This window comes from Pteropus vampyrus, unplaced genomic scaffold (genome assembly GCF_000151845.1).
Source record: "Pteropus vampyrus isolate Shadow unplaced genomic scaffold, Pvam_2.0 Scaffold217, whole genome shotgun sequence".
Taxonomy (NCBI): domain Eukaryota; kingdom Metazoa; phylum Chordata; class Mammalia; order Chiroptera; family Pteropodidae; genus Pteropus; species Pteropus vampyrus.
This window is the reverse complement of record NW_011888998.1, coordinates 2,072,029-2,090,220: the sequence shown is the minus strand read 5'-3', so window position 1 is coordinate 2,090,220 and position 18,192 is coordinate 2,072,029. Positions and strand designations below refer to the sequence as shown.

At 53.8% G+C, this 18,192-nt stretch overlaps 1 protein-coding gene across 2 annotated transcripts; it reads right to left on the bottom strand.

The window, feature by feature from the left end:
* Positions 1-80: 80 nt before the first annotated feature.
* Positions 81-17,961, bottom strand: ETNK2 (ethanolamine kinase 2). 2 transcript variants are annotated; one of them, XM_011373027.2, is made up of 8 exons: positions 17,372-17,961; positions 15,486-15,745; positions 12,708-12,830; positions 7,764-7,906; positions 7,090-7,173; positions 4,486-4,631; positions 2,876-2,949; positions 81-1,263 (listed from the first exon to the last, which is right to left on the bottom strand). In XM_011373027.2, exons 1-8 carry the CDS (start codon positions 17,627-17,629, stop codon positions 1,191-1,193), a joined length of 1,161 nt encoding a protein of 386 aa, XP_011371329.1. In that variant the 5' UTR covers positions 17,630-17,961; the 3' UTR covers positions 81-1,190. The 2 variants fall into 2 exon arrangements, with proteins under 2 accessions (XP_011371329.1, XP_011371330.1); XM_011373028.2 differs by lacking the exon at positions 12,708-12,830.
* Positions 17,962-18,192: the final 231 nt, after the last annotated feature.

Genomic DNA, 18,192 nt, shown 5'->3' with positions numbered 1-18,192 from the left:
CGCACCCCCCACCACCACATGTCCCCCACCACAGGTGTACTAGTCATACCCTCCAGGTTAAAGCCTCACCAGGCACAGAGTGGTCCAGAAATGGCCATTTTAATGCAGAAAATCAAGATAAGTTACAAATGAATCACTTTATGGGCCCCAGAGGCTGTGAGGGTAGAAAGGAGGTGGAGGCCCTTGGGAATCAGGGGCAATGAGCTCAGTGAGCACTTCGGGGGATTCTAGCCAGGCTCTCGCATGCCAGGCGAGCCCTGGAGGTTTCCGGCCCCTGCCCCTTGACTCCCGCTCGTCATTCCTAAGTATGGAGACCTTGGGTCAACGTCAAGACAGAAGGTGAACATGGAGAGACAGATCCTTGGAAGTGAGGGCCTGGAAGGCAGGGGGAAGGAACAAGGCAGGAGGCTGCTGGCTGTTGTCCCCTCCATCAAGCCATAGCTTGAAAGAGCCCAGCTCTGGAGGCCCAGGACATCACCACTCCCTTGCCTTCCCTCCCAGCAGGCTGCAGAGAGACAGACACAAGCACAGAGCAGAAAGGGCACAGGAAGGGAGCACGAGTCCTCAGGCTGAGGTTGGGAAGGGGCTATTTGATTGGATCTTGCTTAGAGAAAGAGAGATCTCAGATGAGGCAGCTGCTGGGGGGCTAATGAACCCAATTCTAGATGCGCCCCGCCTGCCGCCCCAAGATACATACATCCATCTGTCAGAGTTGGCATGATGCTGGTTTGGGCTCAGCACCTCTCACGTGGGGCCTGTTGGGTGATGGGCTGGAGGCTCAGGGCGCTGGAGGTAGAAAGGAGCCCTCCCACCTTCCCTTCTCCCCAAGCCAGGAAGGTCAGCGACACATCTAAGGCAGCCCAGATTCCGGTCTGGCCTGGCACTGGGAACACTGGGAACACTGGGCTTCCCAAGGGTGGTTGTGGTCTGGTCCCTGGCTGGCTACAGGCACTTTCCCCCAAGTCTGGCCAGGTAAAGGGGACCCCCAGAGCTGGGTCCATCAGCCTCTCGAAACAAGAGAATGTGGTCACAGCAGCACCTACTTGGGGCTGGTGGCAGGAGTGGAGTCTTCTTGGACACCCACCTGTCCCCTCTCCCACCTTGTCAAAGGGTGTGGACCCCAGAGCAGAACCAACCCCTGGAGAACTGGCCTGCCAGGCAGATGGGGAGGGGAGGAATGGGGAAGCTGGTCACTTTGGCATCTCCAAGGCCGACACTTGAGGCTTCACCTTGAAGTACTGGTTGAATCGGATCACCGCGTACCTGCCAGACGACAAGGGAGGGAGCTGGGGGTGAAAAAGGAAGCCAGGTGGGCCCTGCTGGGGGACTCACGTCATGAGCAAAGTTTCTCACCAGCTCAGCCCATCTAGGTCTAGGCAGATCCACCCCAGCCCAAGCTGATTTTTTTTTTTTTACTTCAACTATAATTTTATTTTTCTTAGATCAGAATGGAGCGACCCTTCCCCAAATGAGATCACTTTTTTTCTTGAACAGTTTGGTAATGTTAAGTACATTCATACTGCCAGGCGACAGATCTCTAGGACTTTTTCATTTTGTAAAACTGAAATTCTATACCTCTTAAACAGCAACTCTCCATTTCTCCCTCCCCCAGCCCCTGGAAACCACCATTCTACTTTCTGTTTCTATGAATTTGACTAATTCAGTTACCTCATATAAGTGAAATTATATAGTACTTTTTTTTTTTTAACAGGCTTAGCATAATGTCCTCAAAGTTCGCCCACAGTATAGCTAGCATGTGACATAATTTCCTTCCTTTTTAAGGCTGAATAATATTCTATTGTATGAATTTACCATACTTTGTTTACCCATTCATCCGGGGATGGTTTGTTTCCACCTCTTGACTACTGTGAATAATGCTGCTACAAACGTGGGTGTGCAAACATCTCTTAGAGACCCTGCTTTCAGTTCTTTTGGACACATATCCAGCCCTGAGACTGCTGGATCAGATGGCAATTCTATTTCTCATTTTTTGGGGAAGCAGAGTCGTTTCCCAGAGCAGCTACGCCATCTACATTCCCAACAGTCCTGCACAAGGGTTCCAGTTTCTCCACGTCCTTGCCAACACTTGCTATTTTCTGTTTATTTGATAGCGGCCGTCCTAATGGGTGTGCGGTACTATCTCACTATACTTTTGACCTGCATTTCTCTAACGGTTGTGAACTCTTTGAAGCCAGGGTAGTGATTCATTTTTGGCTGAGGGAAGATGGGGAGGAGACAGGCAAGGAGACTGGACCAGATGGAGGACAAAATGATTCCTGGTCCTCAGGGACATAAATACCTCTCATGATGGAGGCCCTGGGGAGGAGTCAATATTCAAGTACTGTGTCGATACAGCCCGTAGTGCAGCACTAGGGGGCATCGGAGGAGGAGATGGGTCTGATAACCCCCACATGGTAGGCACTAAACCACCAAGTGACTTGAGTGAGTCACTTCCACTCTCTGGAACACTGTGCCCTCTGCTATAAAATAAGGACTGCACTCATGATCGTTCAGATGGATTTGCAACAATTCCATTCACAGCCAGGCCCTGTGGGACAGTTAAAAGGAAAAACCTGAAAGAGAATCAGGATAAGGGCACTGGAGTGGGAGGAGGATGCGAGAAAGTGTAATCTCCCAGCAGGCAGGCAGGCAGGGAGGGCATGAGAACTTCAGGCTCCTTCCAAGTGCTGCTCTGGGCTCCCGGCCTCCCCGGAGTAGTGACCTCACAGCCACGGGTTGGTTGGTATGGGAGTGAGTTTGTGGAGGCGTGGACTCCGGATGTTCTACTTGGGCTGTCCTTTGCCCCACATCCTGGGCTCAAAGCTCTTTCTTTTCTCCTTCCCCCATCCCGCTCCCAACTTGTCCCTGTACTCACCTGAGGAAATCAAAGTCGATGGTAGAAAACTGGTTCTGGATGAGGGCCCAGAGTGCCCAGAAAAAGTGAGATGCCTAGAAACAGAATAGAGAGGGTCAGCACGGCGATCCCCCAAGCCTGTCATGGACCCTATGTAGTCAGAGGGACACAGTCACTCAGGAAAATACAGAACTAGGACACTGGCAGAAGCAAATATTTGGGGGCTCCGCTCCTTCCAGAAAAAGGCAAGCTGAGTCAGTTCTACCCACCCTGGGAGAGGATCGGCTGGATGGTGCTTCTAGGGCTTTCGGCTTATTCCCCAGCCCAAGCAGAGTGCCACCCCTGGCCTGTCCCACATCAGGGCCTCTCCTTAAGTCTTCAAGGCCCATGTATCCAGGACGAGATGAAGCCCTAAGTCGAGCTCAGGCCCAGCTGGCCAGTGGAGGGGCTGGTACCTCTCAGCAGTGCCCTGGCCACATGGCCATCAGGAGTCATGCTGGAGGAACCTCCCTTCCCAAAACTGACCTTTCCCTGTCTTCCATCAGGAGGCAGGGTCAGGTTGGAAAATGAGTGTAGATGTAGGAATTAGCAGCCCGAGTGTGGAAACTGACTAAGTAGTCAATTGTTCCCTGTAGCCAGAGGCGCCCATGGGGCCCAGGTTACCCCAGGTTCAAGAAGCAAGAGAGCCATGCTTCCTGCTGCCCCCGAGCAAACGGCAGTGACAACAGTACTTTCCCAGGCTGGCGTCCCCCACCCAAACCCAAGTCCTGCTTGCTCTGGGACTGGCAGTACGGTACCTCCGTCCATTTTCTTCACTTCTTAGGACTTAAAAGGGGTGTAGATTAGCAAGTATGAATAATTACTGAAGATTTAGCAGGAGGAAGGCAGGGTGGGACAGTTAAAAGGAAGAACCTGAAAGAGAATCAACTCTGTTCCAGCGAGGAGACTAGAACAGGCAATGTAGAATCCCAGGTGAACAAGACTTTACTTAAGCTCTACGACAGATTGTGAAATTCAGGGCAGCTGACTTGTCTTCTTGCTTATGTACGGGTTAACAATAACAAGACTAGTTACCAATCCCCTGGGCACACACCCGTGGAGACGTGGCATGAGCCGTGTACCCTGGATAAGTGGCACTCAAAATCAAGAACTGACAGCACAGTAATTGGAGCAGGAAGAGCCTAATGGGAAAGACAAAGAGTTCTGAGTCAGCAGAAGAAGCTAAAAAGGAGGATTAGAGCTTATATTCTCCATCTTCTCCAAAGGCTTTAAAAAAATGAGGGGATATGTTTAAACTGCAGCATGAAAGACTAAGGTTAGAGACTAGAAAGAACTGAGAAGCTAGACTCTTTCCTGGAAGTGGTTCCCCAGGAAGGAGAGAACCTAGACTTGATGGGGTGGGGGAAGCAAGGAACAAGAGTCTTAGTATTAGGGGGGCTGCCCAAGGTGGAATATAGGAGTACATGACGGGGTGGGGTGTGGGGTATGGGAAAGGGAATCTCCAGGACCTCACACCCGGCCCCAGGCTCTGCTTCCTCCTCCACAAGACTGTGAGAGGGCAGTGGGGGTGAGTCCAAGTCCCTCCTCCCAGCTCCTCCTTCTCCTGCCTCCTCCCAGTCACAAGCACTCACCAGGGCAAACTTGTTGACTTGTACGTAGAGCCTCTCCACCTCCCTGGAGGTCACGGCCATCCCCTTTTGTGCCTGTAGGTAGTAGCGCAGCCATTGCAGCTGGGTCTCCCGTACCGGGTACCGGCAGTAATTGACTTCATTCACACCTGATGGGGAGGCAACACAGAAGGTGTTGGGTGATGGCCCACCTAGGGGTCTCCACCAGCCCAGGTGTTCTCTGTGCCCCTGAAAACCTCCATCTGCTCTGCCCTGTGGCCTGTAACTAGGAATGCAGCTTGTCTGACCACCTAACTTACCTAATATATAGAGGGTCAAGCCTCGCCCCAGCTGGTGGCACTGCTTTCAGTGGGGCAAAGAGGCCAACTAGTTGAACAAGGGACAGTATTGGGAGTGATGGGGAGCCCCTAAGGCAGCATCGCAGTCTCCTCATGACCTTTATAAAACTAAGTCACATAGGAGGCACTTGGTCACAGCACTGAATTGGCCTAGTTATCTTGGGTCCAACGCTAACCTCCAGTTAATCTTGGACAATTCCTTTCCTCTCACTGGCCCAATCTCTTCATTGAAAAAAAGGGGCTAGACTTAACGTGTGCATCTCAACCATTGCTTCCTGGACCAGTTGAGCTGGCTACTTAAAAAACATCACCTGGAAAGCTTGGTAACAACACAGATTCCCAGGCATCTTCCACCCCCGGTCCTGTTCTCCAAATGATTGGGAAAAATAGACAGAACTCGATGACCTCCATCCCTTCTAGGCACTTCCTTGAGTCCTCAAGCCGCCAGCCCAACATGCACCTGCCACATCCTGGGCACGGTGGCAGAGGCCCTGGCTTCAGAGCTGGTACAGAAAGCAGCATTTACTTAAGATAGAACCAGGATTGGACCACCTTCCCCAGTTTCTTCCTCTTCTTTCCTTCCTGTCCTTCCCAAGCTTCCCTTACATTTTTGGAGAAACACACTTGGTCTCCTAGGTCCCCAAGAGGATGGCTGGAAAGAATCTCCTTGGGCAAATGTAGAAACTAAGGCCCAGAGAGAAGAAATTTGCTCAGGGTCACGCATCCAGTTAGAGGCAAGTTCAGGGTTGGAACTCCTATCTCCCTGCTCCCGAGAATGCAGAAGGTCCCTCTCCCTAGCTCTCAATCTCCCCCTCTGCCCTCCTCCTTCTCCCATGCTCAGTTCTTCCTTCTTCATTCTCGACTTGGAAGCAGGATGCAATCTGCCTCTGAAGAAATTCCAGCTGGACTTTGCTCTGTGTGGTGGGTGAGGAGGACTTAAAATGCTTAAGAATTATCCCCTCTGGAAAGGCTAGTGGTTCAGGCCCCATGCCCGGCCAGTGCCAGCCTCAGCCCCGTGCCACCCCCACAGTTCAGCTGTTCAGCCCAGCTGAGGCCCCATGGTCCCTTGGTTTCCTAAAGGCAGCTGGGGGCCACTCCAGGGAGTTATACCCTCAGGTATAATTCAGCACTTGACAGATCTGGTCACCTGAGGTTCCAGAAGAGACATGACTGAGCTAGGGAATGGCTGACGCTGGCCCAGTTGGTGGCTCTACAGGTGCCTCGCCTATCCTAAGCCCCAGGGGCTGGCTACGTCATGCTGAGCACCTCACACTGCCATCCTGGGGATGTCTCTCCAACCTGTGTCTAGGGGCTAGCTTCTTCAGTCCCATCTAATTGTTTTTTAACAATTAAGCCTTCAAGCTGGAAAAACCTGCTCTGCTTCCTTTACACAAATGGTCCTATTATACATACTGTGCCTTGATAGTACTACTGCCTGCTCCTAGGAAACACTTCCCTCATTCTTCCTCTTTCGGTCCTGCTCCAGTCTCCTGGGCTGCAGGAAAGCCTCCCTTCCTAATACCACAGCAAATACCAATTAACGCTTAGTATGTGCCAACTGTATGTGTATCTCATATCGGTACTACAAAGTGAGTACTATTATTATGTCCATTTTACAGAAGCACAGAAAAGGTAAGTAACCTGCTCAGGGGTCAGACAAGTAGTAAGCAACAAAGCCAGGATTTGAAGTTGAGGAGTCAAGTTGCAGAGTACACACTTTTACCTAGTTCCACCTAGATTACACTCAACAGGCCACAGGGCAAGTAGCTACTTGCAGCTTATTCTGCTTCTTATCTGCATGCTGGGCCCTTATTTACAACTGTGCAAGCCGTATGGGTATAAAGGAGCTTGAACAAGGAGGAAAGCGGAGGTGGGGTTGTCCTGTGGTGGTCCAGCTGGCATGGGCTGCATATACCTAGAGAAAGGGTCTTCTTCTAAGTCACACGCCAAGCCGAGTATCCTCAGGGATCCTATTGTGGACATGTCTTCCTAACTGCACCAAACTGCCATATGAGCTGGCAGGGGGTGCGCTCTGTGTAAGGGGTGGGAGGGGGGTGGGTCCTGCCTCCCCCAAGGGAGTTGGAGCTCTCACGAGACAGGTTGTGTTTTCCCCAAGCTTGGATATTCGGCAGACAGGGGCTGTCTAGCCTCCTCCCCACCCCCACCCTACCCCGAGTAAAGAACCCCATCTCAGCCGTCCCTTGGACCTGGCCATCCATCATAAGGAGGATTATCTTGGACACAGGCCAAACAGCAATACCCCTCTCACCTGCAAACTCATTGAAATGGTTGCCAATGTCGAAAGCTTGGTAGTTGTAGCCAGCGTATTCATAGTCAATGAACCGCACGTGACCTATGAGGTAGAGGAGAGGCAATGAGGGCTGGCCCCCAGGAGATCTGGACATAGGGCCTGGTCAGGCCTCTAGACCTCCAGGATGTAACCACTGCCTCTCGCTGGTCTCTGTAGCAGCCCGGCCTTACCCAACCCCTCAGTGGCAATCTTCTAAGCTGTTTCCTTCTGTCTATCCATTGTCTATTTGCTCCTCCCCCAACTTCAGCTGTCCCTCTCACAGCTGGATCCTCAGACGCTCCCCAGCTAAGGACATCTGTCCTCAGCATGGTTGAGGACCATGCTAAGTGGGTGAAGCTCTCTTATCAGGATCACGAGCGGTTCTCCCTTTAGGAAGGCTTGAGGCAGCCGAGATGTCCTCGGAAGCCCAAAACATCATCGTGGGAAGAGCTTGGGTTCTCTCATGTTGAAGACCTCCACAAACCATGATTCTGAGTTCTTTCTCGGCATAGATTTTTCTAAGTAGGAATTTGTTTCCTTTTCCATTTCTCTCCTACAAATTAAGACCTAAGCAAAAAGGTCTCCTTTTACTTGTCCAAGTACCAGCCTGAGGAATAGAACCCTGCTGCCAGCCAGGGCCAAAGAAATCATACCTTTGGTGCTGTCATAGATGATGTTCTTGCAGAGCAGATCATTGTGACAAAATACGACAGGGGAGTCCAATTGGGACAGGTGCTCCTTCAGCCAGGCCAGCTCCCGTTCCAACACCTCTATCTTAGGGACATCTGTAGAAAGGCTGTATAGTGGCAAGAAAAGTGGCTGGTGGAGGGAGGGCTGATAGTAGACAGGCAGGTGCTTGGCCTCAAAAGCCCTAAGCTCTGCCCTCTCGTTATTTCTTATTGCAGAGGGAGGACCCTAGACAAATGGCTAACCTTTCAGACCCGCACTTTAGTCATCTGTAAAGTGGCACTAAGGCTTCCTACCCTTTTGATGTCCCATGGTTACTCTAAGAAGCCGATTAGCTTAAAAGCATTTTGCAAAGCACCAAAATCTCTGACTGAACAGTGTCCCTGCTACTTTGTGAGATAGGAAGGAAAGAAAGGAAGCATGAGAGAGGACAGGGGAAGTGAGGACGATTCCAGACTAAGAGAACAAGGGCAGCGGGGCAGAGATGCAAACAGATCTGCTCTCAAGACCTAAGAAAAATTCCTAGGGGAAGAGGTGGCTCTCCAAAGTTCCTCAAGTGGAGGGATCACAGTGTGCCAGGGAGAGGCTGAAAGCTGGCATGCTCTTGAGGAGGCAGAGGTGTGTCCTGGTGTGTCTCCCTCATGCTCTAGCAGCTGGCGTCACAGAGATCATGTAGTCTAACTTCTCATCACATAGACCACTCAGGCTTACATAAGAAAGCAAACAAGTTGCTTCTTGGGCTCTCTCCTACGAGGCCAAGGAAATATTAGGGCCTTTCAACGAAAAAGCACTTGCTATGTAACTTCCCAATATCTTGCCCCTTCCACCTTGAACTAGGAGTGTTTCCTTGTCCCAGACCCCTGCCATACTGGGCATGGGCAACTTGAGGGCAGGAACAAAGATGCATGGAGACCACTCCGCCCCACCCCATCCCACTGCACACACAGGCATTGCTGCTGAAAGAAATACACTTTGAGGAATGAATGAATGGGTCCATCAGAGGCCACAGGGAAGCACTGTGTACAGAAGCTCTGAACTTTTGCACCCAGGAAGCACACAGATCTGTGTACACTGAAAAGTCAAATAGTCAGCGGAGCCCTTAAAACTCCAGAACCACCAATGGGAGGAGGGGAGGGGGCTAGGGTTTCATCTCCATTCATGTGTCTCCTGTTTGCTCCCTTGTCCAGGGGCGCAACAGTACGAGTGGGTACATGAGAAGGAAACGGGTCCTCCTAATGCTTCCAGGGGACAGCCCCGCCACCCCCTCACCTGGCCCAGAAGCCAGAACACAAGAAGAGTATTTGGCGACCAAGGTATTCCCAAGTGCCCCCGGAAAAGGACTATCAGCAGGATCCCTCCCAGGCTGGAAGGTCAAAGCTAAAGAGGATCTTGGGTCTCTAGTCCAACCCCATGGGGAAACTGAGGCTCAAGGAAATGCAGTCTTCCTCTCAGCCTCCAGATGTCTCTTGCAGAGCTGGACTCTCTACTTCCTAAGGAAAGCAATCCTCAGCCCATCCATGGATCCAAAATTAAGTGGGGCCTCCTAACTGCAAGGGCCTCAGTGCCCCGCAGAGCCCCTCGGCACAGGCGGCTCGAAGTCCGGGAATCTGTTAGGACTGGTCTGGGGGAGACCTCTCGCCACTTGTTCCCACTCCATCCTCACTGGAGTTTATCTGTATCCATGGGGCTGCACAGGATGCATCTCCCTCTTGGCTCTCCTGAAGAGGCTACCTTTTAAGATTCTTTTTTCTTGGGCTGAGACCATCCAAAGATAAGAATTAGGAGGCTTTCTTTGGTTTGCCTGGGTCTCAGCTTGAAAATCATGGCTTTGACATCCATGATTGCCCAGGCCCTGACCTCTGTATGACCCTGCACTACCCACCCCAAGGCCATGCAGATTGTTACTGTGGGAACAATCCAAGCCTTCTACCTCCCTCCCCCGACCACCTGAAACATAGCCAGCATGGCTTTCTTCAGCCCTGACACCACCACATTCTCTCAAGGCTGTGGGGCTGGCAGAACAGTCACCACCGCCACATCTCAGACATCTTCACACCCCAAGTTGGGCTGTTCCTCTGTCCCTCAGAGGCCACAGGAGATGGGTGAAGGGGCCGGGGTTTCCTCCTGATAAAGAGACTGATGCCTTGCAAGTGTCCACTGGGCTCTCAGGATCCGGACGGTGGAAAGACTTTCCAAGTGTGAGCTTACATCACCTTTGCCCCCACACCACTCAGCCCATCTGAGTCTCTAGATGCCCCTGAAGCTATTATCAACCTCACATCCTCCTAGCTACCCCGGACACTTCTATGCCCACCCAAACACCAAGGTTACCACATCTGTTTCCACAAGGTCTCGGACTCACGCCCCGCTCCCCAGTCCATCCCGCCCCCCAAGCTGCCTAGGGCAGTGTTCCTCCAAATGTTTTTCTTTGATCCCTTGCCTCAGAATCACCAGGGGAGCCTATGAAATGCAGATTCCTAGGGTTGAACTTGAGACCTCCCATCACTTCCCAGGGTCAGGCTGGGAACCTGCACTTAGCAATTACCCAGGGGAATTCTCATGTTCAAGTGTGGGGAACCCCAGTGCTAGATGTTGCCCATTCAATTTCGACACGCCTCCAGCTGCTCTCCCTACCTCAAATCCCCGTTCCCCTAACGTCCGCCTAAGTCTGTCCTTCACAAAGCTAGAAAAGCTTTCTTTCTCCACATCAGAGTCCTGACCAGGTCACTGAGCCCAACCCAAACACCTTCATAATGACTTTCCACTGCTGCTAAATTGAATCTTCACTCCTTAACCTGGCATTGAAGACTCCTCACAATCTAGGTCCAACTCACACAACCTCTGCAGCCTCATCTCTCACGACCCCTCCCAACCCCTCCTAAAAGATCTGCTCCAGCCAACTCATCTACTTGTAATCCATGAGCAGTTTGCCTCCTGCCGGTGTGACCTCCCTTCCTCTCTCTGCCAAGAAGACTCTCCCTGGTTCTTCTACCCTTGGCATGTACTACATACCCTGTCTTCGTCTATATCTCTGCATGGATAGGTCCTATTTACTCAGAGGGTTCCTGAGGTCCTGTGGGCAGGGCCAATATCACTTTCATGTTTTTTTGTTGTTCTAAATCCCAATCATTCTTTATAAAATGAAGAATGGACTAAATCAGGGTTATTAGGCAAGCTATTAGGCAGGGTTATTATGGAGCTCAAGTGCTTCATGAATCAGAGTGACTGGTCACACACCCTGCTCTGGGGCAAGGTAGGCAGTTCAGGGTAAGTATCATCCCCTAAAGCAGGGGTCCCTAACCCCAGGGCTGTGGACCAGTACCAGTCCATAGTCTGTTAGGAACCAGGCTGCACAGCAGGAGGTGAGCAGTGGGCCAACCAAGGAAGCTTCATTTGTATTTGCAGCTGCTCCCTAGCGCTGGCATTACCACCTCAGCTTCACCTCAGATCATTAGGCATTAGAGTCTCATAAAAGCACCGGTCCCTGGTGCCAAAAAGGTTGGGGACTGCTGCCCTAAAGAGGCTCAGAATAGTTAAGCAACCTGATTTCCCCAAGGTCAAAGGAACACAAGAGTAAAGGGAGTTGGTCAGCTCTTCTCCAGGTATTACTCTCCTCCCAAAAAGGTCACCCTTCTCCCCAAAGGTTATACAGTGACAGCAGAGTCAAAGGAAGCTGCAGCAGCAAGGGTTATGCCTAAGCAACAGGCCTGGACTCTAGTCCCTTAGCTGCAACTGATTGCAATGACCTCGGGCAAGTCCCATCTCCACCCTGGACCTCAGTTTCTCTATCTGTCAAAGTTGTGGTCTAGGTGATCAGAGGGTCCTCTGGCTCAGACACCAGAGGATCCTGCTCTCCATGTGCTGTTCTAGTCCTAAGGGGCAAGGCAGTCCTTGCCCCAGAGATAACACTCGACATAGAAGGTCTGAACATGGCCCATGCTGGACAAATAGTCCGAAAGCACTGCTTAACACCCTTAAGTGGGAGGATCCAGATAAAGTCATCGTGTGTATGAGAGACAAAGATACACAATCGGGACAGAGTTCATTACTGTCTTGTCATCTTCAAAGAGGGAAGGAGATACTCTGCCCCCAAACCTGGGTACCCCACTCCCACCTGAAACCAGGATGATGTTCAAGCCTTTTCTGGAGGGGGCAGGATGACACCACTCTTTCCTCCTTGCCCCTATCGTTTTCTCAGCACTCAAGGGGATGCTGGCGAGCCAGGTATCTGAAGGCTGGGACAGGTATTGGCTGGCTGGCCAGAGCATAAAGGGAGGTTCTGGGAACCCTGCCTTATCTGGAGAAAGGTGATGTCAGGATGGACAAAAAGAGCAGAGAGGAAACAGCAAGCTGTGAGTCAGAACAAGGTGGGGAACTGGGTCCCCAGGGGTGCATGGGAATAGGAGGCATCCAGGCAAGTAGCAGCAGTCCTGATGTCCTAAGGGCTTGTCAGCAGATAAACTGCCTTCTTCTGATTGACTCTAACTCAGCCTCCCCCCATTCTCAAGGGCCGGGCCCTCCATCCTCACTGCTCAGAAAGCAGCTCAGGTAGAAGGGGCCCTGGGCTAAGAACAGAAGCCCTGCCTCTGACTAGACCAAGAAATTGGGCAAAGCTTAGTCTCTGAGCCTCAATATCCTGTAAGTAAAGTGGAGAGATACTGTCCCCGACCCCAAGCCCTGCCACAACCAGAAGACTCGTAGAGAAATAAGCACATGGGTCTAAAACTGTGACTCTAAGTTCCTCAGATTTACTCAATTGGCCCAACTCTGCTTGGAGACAGAGGCTTAGCAATCAGGACTGAAACCCCTAAATCTCCTGTGAGGTGGGATGGAACAAAAAGATGGGGAGGGGAAATCATATGAAAGCGGTACACACAGTAGCAGCCTTGAACCCTCCCAGATCTCTGTACCTGGGGCTGATCTCATTCTTCACAAGGGTGAAATAACTGTGCATCTTGTGCCAGAGGGTAGGCTTGGGCAGGCTGCCGTTGGCATGGATGGTGTGAATCTTTGCCATTTCTAAGGCGATTAGCCTACAGCCGAAAACAGAAAAAGTAGAGTATCAGTGTGGGGCGGGCCCCCCACTCAGCCCCTCCTGCCCAGAAAGGGGCCCTACAGGGTCCATGAGAGCGCTAGCCAGAGGGCTGAGTATGGAACTATTACATATTACAAATCTTTTCAGAGCTCACAGTCTCAGTAGAAGGCATGAAAATGAGGTAAGACCTTTAGCTCAGCAGCTCCCTTTCCAGATCCAGAGCTGGGGCTGCTTCAGGCACCAGAAGGGCAAAGCAGTAGGCTGTTGGCTACAGGTCAATGACCCAGGTTGTGTACCCACAGCAACCTCTGAGGACAGAGGGGTCACCTGGAAATGGGAGTGGTGCCCCTCCTCCCCGCTTGGACTCTGACCCGTGCCCTGGGGGAGTGGTGAACACAGGGCACCAAGGGATCAGGGAGTGGTGATGCCAGGCAGGGAAGAAATGCCTGCGTCTTATCAGCCTGGCCAAGGTGGGAGGGAAGCAGGAGGGACCAGGGCAGCCCCTTCCTCTGCAGCAGGGAGTTGATGCTGGCGGCTGGGTGCCAAGGACACAAAACAAACCAGCGTTCTATTTTCAAGTTCTCCTGTGGACATTATCCAAGGTCCCAGGAGAGAAGGAGGGGGTGGTGGGGAGAGGAGAAAACATTGCTGGGGAAGGTTGCTGGGAGAGGGTGGGGGTGGATGGAGGACTGACCAGTCAGAGTGGGAGGGCCCTGATAAGGACCCCAGCCTCGGAGGCCCTGTGTCCCAGCTGCCCCTCCAATCCCCCACCCCAAGCCTCTGCCAGCTCTCCCTTCTGGAGCCCCATCCCCCACCTGCTGCCAAGCCTCCAACATTCAAGCTTCCTTCGCCTCTGCCTGTTGCTCGAATAATAATCACTGGGAAAGACAACAAAGGCATTGGCTGTTTGAAACCTTGTAACCGAGCTATTCCAGGGACACCCCCTCCTCTGCCAGGTCCTAGGAAGGGGCAGGCCATCACCCTACAGGATAGCAGGGCAGTCTAGAGTCTTCTTCTGAAGGCCCCAAGGCTCCCACCTCCTAAAGGGTGGAGGGGGCAAAGGCCGTGGCAGCAGCCTGAGTGAATGAGAGATGAAGGCAGTAATTTCAGAGGCCAGGGCAGGAGGGAGCCTGCCAGGGTTTGGGTGAGGTGGGGAAACAGACCTGAGACCCTGGCCTTTCTTTCCCAAAGGAAGATTCCAAATAAAGCATGAAGAGAGTGTTTCCTTGAATATCAATAGGGCTGTTGTCTGGAATAGCAATGACAGTAACCTCAGCACTCAGCATTTTTATGCTGCAAAGCCTCAACAGGCGGAGGCTGGGAGGTGTGGTTCAGGGCAACATGGGAAGGTGCCTCCCAGAGGCCTTCCCCACCCCCTCCCTCTGCCTTTTCCTCAGAGATCCGCCTTCACCCCAGAAAAATAATGGTCTACCTTAGAAAAAGTATCAAGGAAAGGCTACTTCTTACACTTTTCCCAATTTCTGGCTCTCCCCCCAAATGTAAAGTTCTTATTATCGAACCTAAATTCATCTTCAGTCTTCCTGACAATGGTAATTGCTTCCATGAGACACTAAGTGACAGCATCAGAGTCAAAGGGGTGGTGGAGCCTGGGAGTGGTGAGGACCTGCCAATATTTGAGCTTATTTGCACAAGAGCAGGGAGGAGTCTGTGGCGGAAGCCAGGACAGGGCTCCCCAGACCCCATCCTGCTCTGACCTCACCTGTCCAGACTGGGCACCTATGGAGCTGCTCAGCGGGAGCCTGAGGATTCTGGGCAGGCCCCTGTTGCTGTTCTTGTGTCAGGAGTAACCCTCAGCCCACGTGGAGCCTCATTCTGATCCAAGTGCCCTGTACACACTGCAGCGTTGGAGGCAGGATGGTGGATTCTGCCTGCCGTCCCCACCCAGCACAGTTAGAGGAGAGAGTACACCATGGGCTCTTCTTTGGTTCTCCCCCGCATTCCAGGCCCCACAGCCTCAACATCTGCAGGGTTTGAAGGTTAAGTCAGTTTCTGGGTCCTATACATCTAGGCATTTAATTGGGAGCTGCTCTCAAGAAACCATGGGTTCTGTAAGCCTCTGGAAGCCTGGGCAGCTCCCTAAACCTGGGTTCCTACCTTGTCAGGGATTCTGAAAGGAGCTCACACTGGGGGAGGAATGATAACTCTGGGCTGATAAAACCATGCTCAACCTAGGGCCATTCTCCTAGCATGCCTGAGCTCTTGGCAGGAGGGGAGGGGCAGGAAGCCCTGACCGCTCCAGGGATTTGGCTCAGATTTCACTTCTAAGGCTCTGAGATGTTTCCAGGTCAGACCTGGGGCGGGCAGAGGGCTGAGGCATGGACCAGGAAGGCCATCTCTGCTGCATTTAGGAAGCCGGGTCCTTTGGTCCCATGTTTGCCAAAATTCTCACGTGCCTCCCACAAGACCTCATCCTTCTAGCTGAACCCACTAAAAATCTATACAAAGCTATAGCCCCTTTTTGCAGAGCAATGCACATAAGCACACACTTATTTTTCATGCAATTTCAGAGATTTCACAGATCTTATAACTCATTCATGGACTCCACTCTACACCATGGAAGCTGGCCAAGAATTTCAAAGCCCAAAGCCTGAGGGATCATGGAGATGAGCAGTACCCTGGACACCCTCCTTACCTGAAGAGCCGGGGCTCACGGATGTGCTCAGGCCCCAGGGCCATGCCTCGCATGTATTCATAGCAAAGCCCGTTCTGGAAGGTACAGTAGAGTTTCGGGGCGCAACCGTGTGCTCGCAGCAGCTGGAAGTTCCTGACTTCATTCTCCCGGTCCACCAGCAGCTCCGTCCGCTCCCCGTACACCCGAACCAGCACACAGTCCCGCATGTCTTCCTCCACGTAGCAGGCCACCAGCTTGTTGGTGATACCATCAGTGAAGCGCTAGGAAGGGGAGAGGGCAGCACAAGGGTGTGTGGGGCAGGCTGTCTGCTCTTGCCTCATGACTATACAGCTCTAGCACCTTAAGCACAACCACACAGAACGCTGAGTCCTTTATCTCCTCACTTAATAAAGAGCTCACACTGTTCCTAATGCTCTACCCTGTCCTCAAGGCCTAGGGTAGACTAGAGAGTTCAAGAAAACAATGGCAGCTTGGGCTCAGCCCAGGCACCCTCACTTCTCCTGCGTCTGCCTCCAGTGGATGGGATTTGGTGGTAGAGGAATCTGCTGACCACTTGGGTAGAAGCCCCTCCAGCTCCTTCCTCCTCCATCCTGGCCCTGAAAGAAACCTTCATGGACCAGAATGTGGCAGAGGAGGGCCCAGATCACCCAGGATGAGTACGTCCCCACCCAACTGCCTCTCACCGCCTGCAGGCAGAGGGCTCTTTACTGTCCCTCCTGTCCCATCCAAGGTACTAAGGTTGGCACCTACCCCAGGGCCTGGTAGTCAGAGCTCCTTAGGGCCTTTGAATTTCATACCAGAAGAGATAGCAGACTGTGGGCTGGGAGACCAGGCTCCCCAAGGGGTGACAAGGAATCAATCCTGGGATTTATGGGGCACAGTATGACAGCTAGAGCGGCCTTAGAAAACAATTGAACTAATTCTAGGTGGGGAAACTGAGGCCCAGATAGGGAAAGAGTGGCAGACAACATGTTAAGCCAGTACTGGAATCAACCTCTGGTCTGCCTGATGCCTTGACACTTTTACACCAAATTGAGCCTTTTATTTTGAAAATGCTTTCCTAAAAGGACTCTGTCAGCCTCCACGCTTGGTCCTGAACCTCACTTTTCCCCTTCCAAAAGGCCCATCAGTATGGAGCCCTCACCACTCCAGTACAAGCTACAGGTGCCCCTCCCCCCACCCCCCGCAGGACAGGTGCCCACCTCCAAGCCCATTCTCCACAGGCAGCTCCCAAAGGAGATGGGAGCGTGAGCAGGTGACGACTAATGGATGCAGGTCAGATGGGGAGGCAGCCCGAGGCTTCTCAGTGGGGGGCTCTGCCGACCTCAGTGTACCTGAGACTGTGCCCGGCTGGTGGTGAGGAAGCGCCCGGTGTGAGTGAGTGTGTGTGGGGGGGGGTGGGCGGCGCGTTGCTGAGCCAGAGCCGGGGCGATGGGGAGGGTTCCACACAGCGTAGGGACTAAGAGCTAGCCGGAAATTCCGGGACCGGCAGGGGCCGCTCAGTTCCTGGAGGCTTTCCTCCCCATGGCGGGGTGCAGAGGGGCAGCAACGTGTGTGTGAATGTGGGGGATTTCCTGAAAAGTTCCTGCCACAGCAGGTTTTAGAGCCGGCTGGGTACGCGCCGGTGGGCAGCAAGAGGCAGCAGCGTGCCTCCACAGGGGGTGGGGCCCGCAAGCACAGCACGCTGACAGCGGGCAGGTGGACCTCCGGGGTGCCAGCCCGCAGGCCAGAGAGGAGGGGTGTGTGTGGAGGGCGCTGGAGGTGGATGGAGAAGGAAACGAAAACACAAACCCCCATCCCAATGCTCCTACGCAGCAGCCGCGCCCCCTGGGACCAAGGCCCAGAAGGATGCGCGGACAGACGTCCCCGGACGCCCGCTCCGCTACCTTGGTCTGAACTTGCTCCGGTTTCCAATGCGGCCGCAGCTCCTGGATGAGGCGCAGGGCGCCTGGCAGGATGTCGTCCTGGTGCACAAAGATGCCGAAGCACGGGACGGCGGCGGCCCGCAGGGGGCCAGGCGGCTCCCGGCAGCCCGCGCCAGCTGCCGCCCTCTCCTCCATGCCCCATGAGCACTGAGGGCCGGGCGCCGGCCTCCTCAGGTAAAAGGGCGAGCGCGGCACGGGAGCCGAAGGGGGCGCAGCCATTCCCAGCGGCCGCCCCCTTGGAGCCGCTGCGCGCACGCTAGCCCTGGCGGGGGGGCCCGGCGCGGGGGGCGGCGTGGTGGGGGAGGGGCCGGGGGCAGGCCATGACTCGGGAGCCCCTGCCCGCCGCGCTCGCAGCCTCACAGCCCACCGCCCCAAACCGACCCGGGGACGCCGGGGCCGGCCGCGATTGTGACATCACAGGCGCGGGCCGCAGGGCGGGGGCCGTGGGAACGCCCCCTTCCGCCCCCGCCCGGCCCGGGCCCGCGGAGAACACAGCCTGCCACCCCCGGCCTCCGCGGCCGCCGCTACCTGGAGCGCGGGGCGGGGTGATGCCCCCCGGGAGGCCTCGACGCGGGGGCGGGGCCGGGGCCGTGACGCAAGGGCGGGGGCGGGGCCGGGGCTGTGACGAGAGGGTGGGGGCGGGTTGGAGCCCGGGCCGCGACGAGGCGGTGGGGTGGGGGCAGGAGTGGGGATGAGGATTTCCCCACCCCCACCCAGGGCTTGCTCGCCCGACCTCGAGGCAGCAAGGTGGCTTCCTCCTTCCCACCTCAACTAGAGCCTCT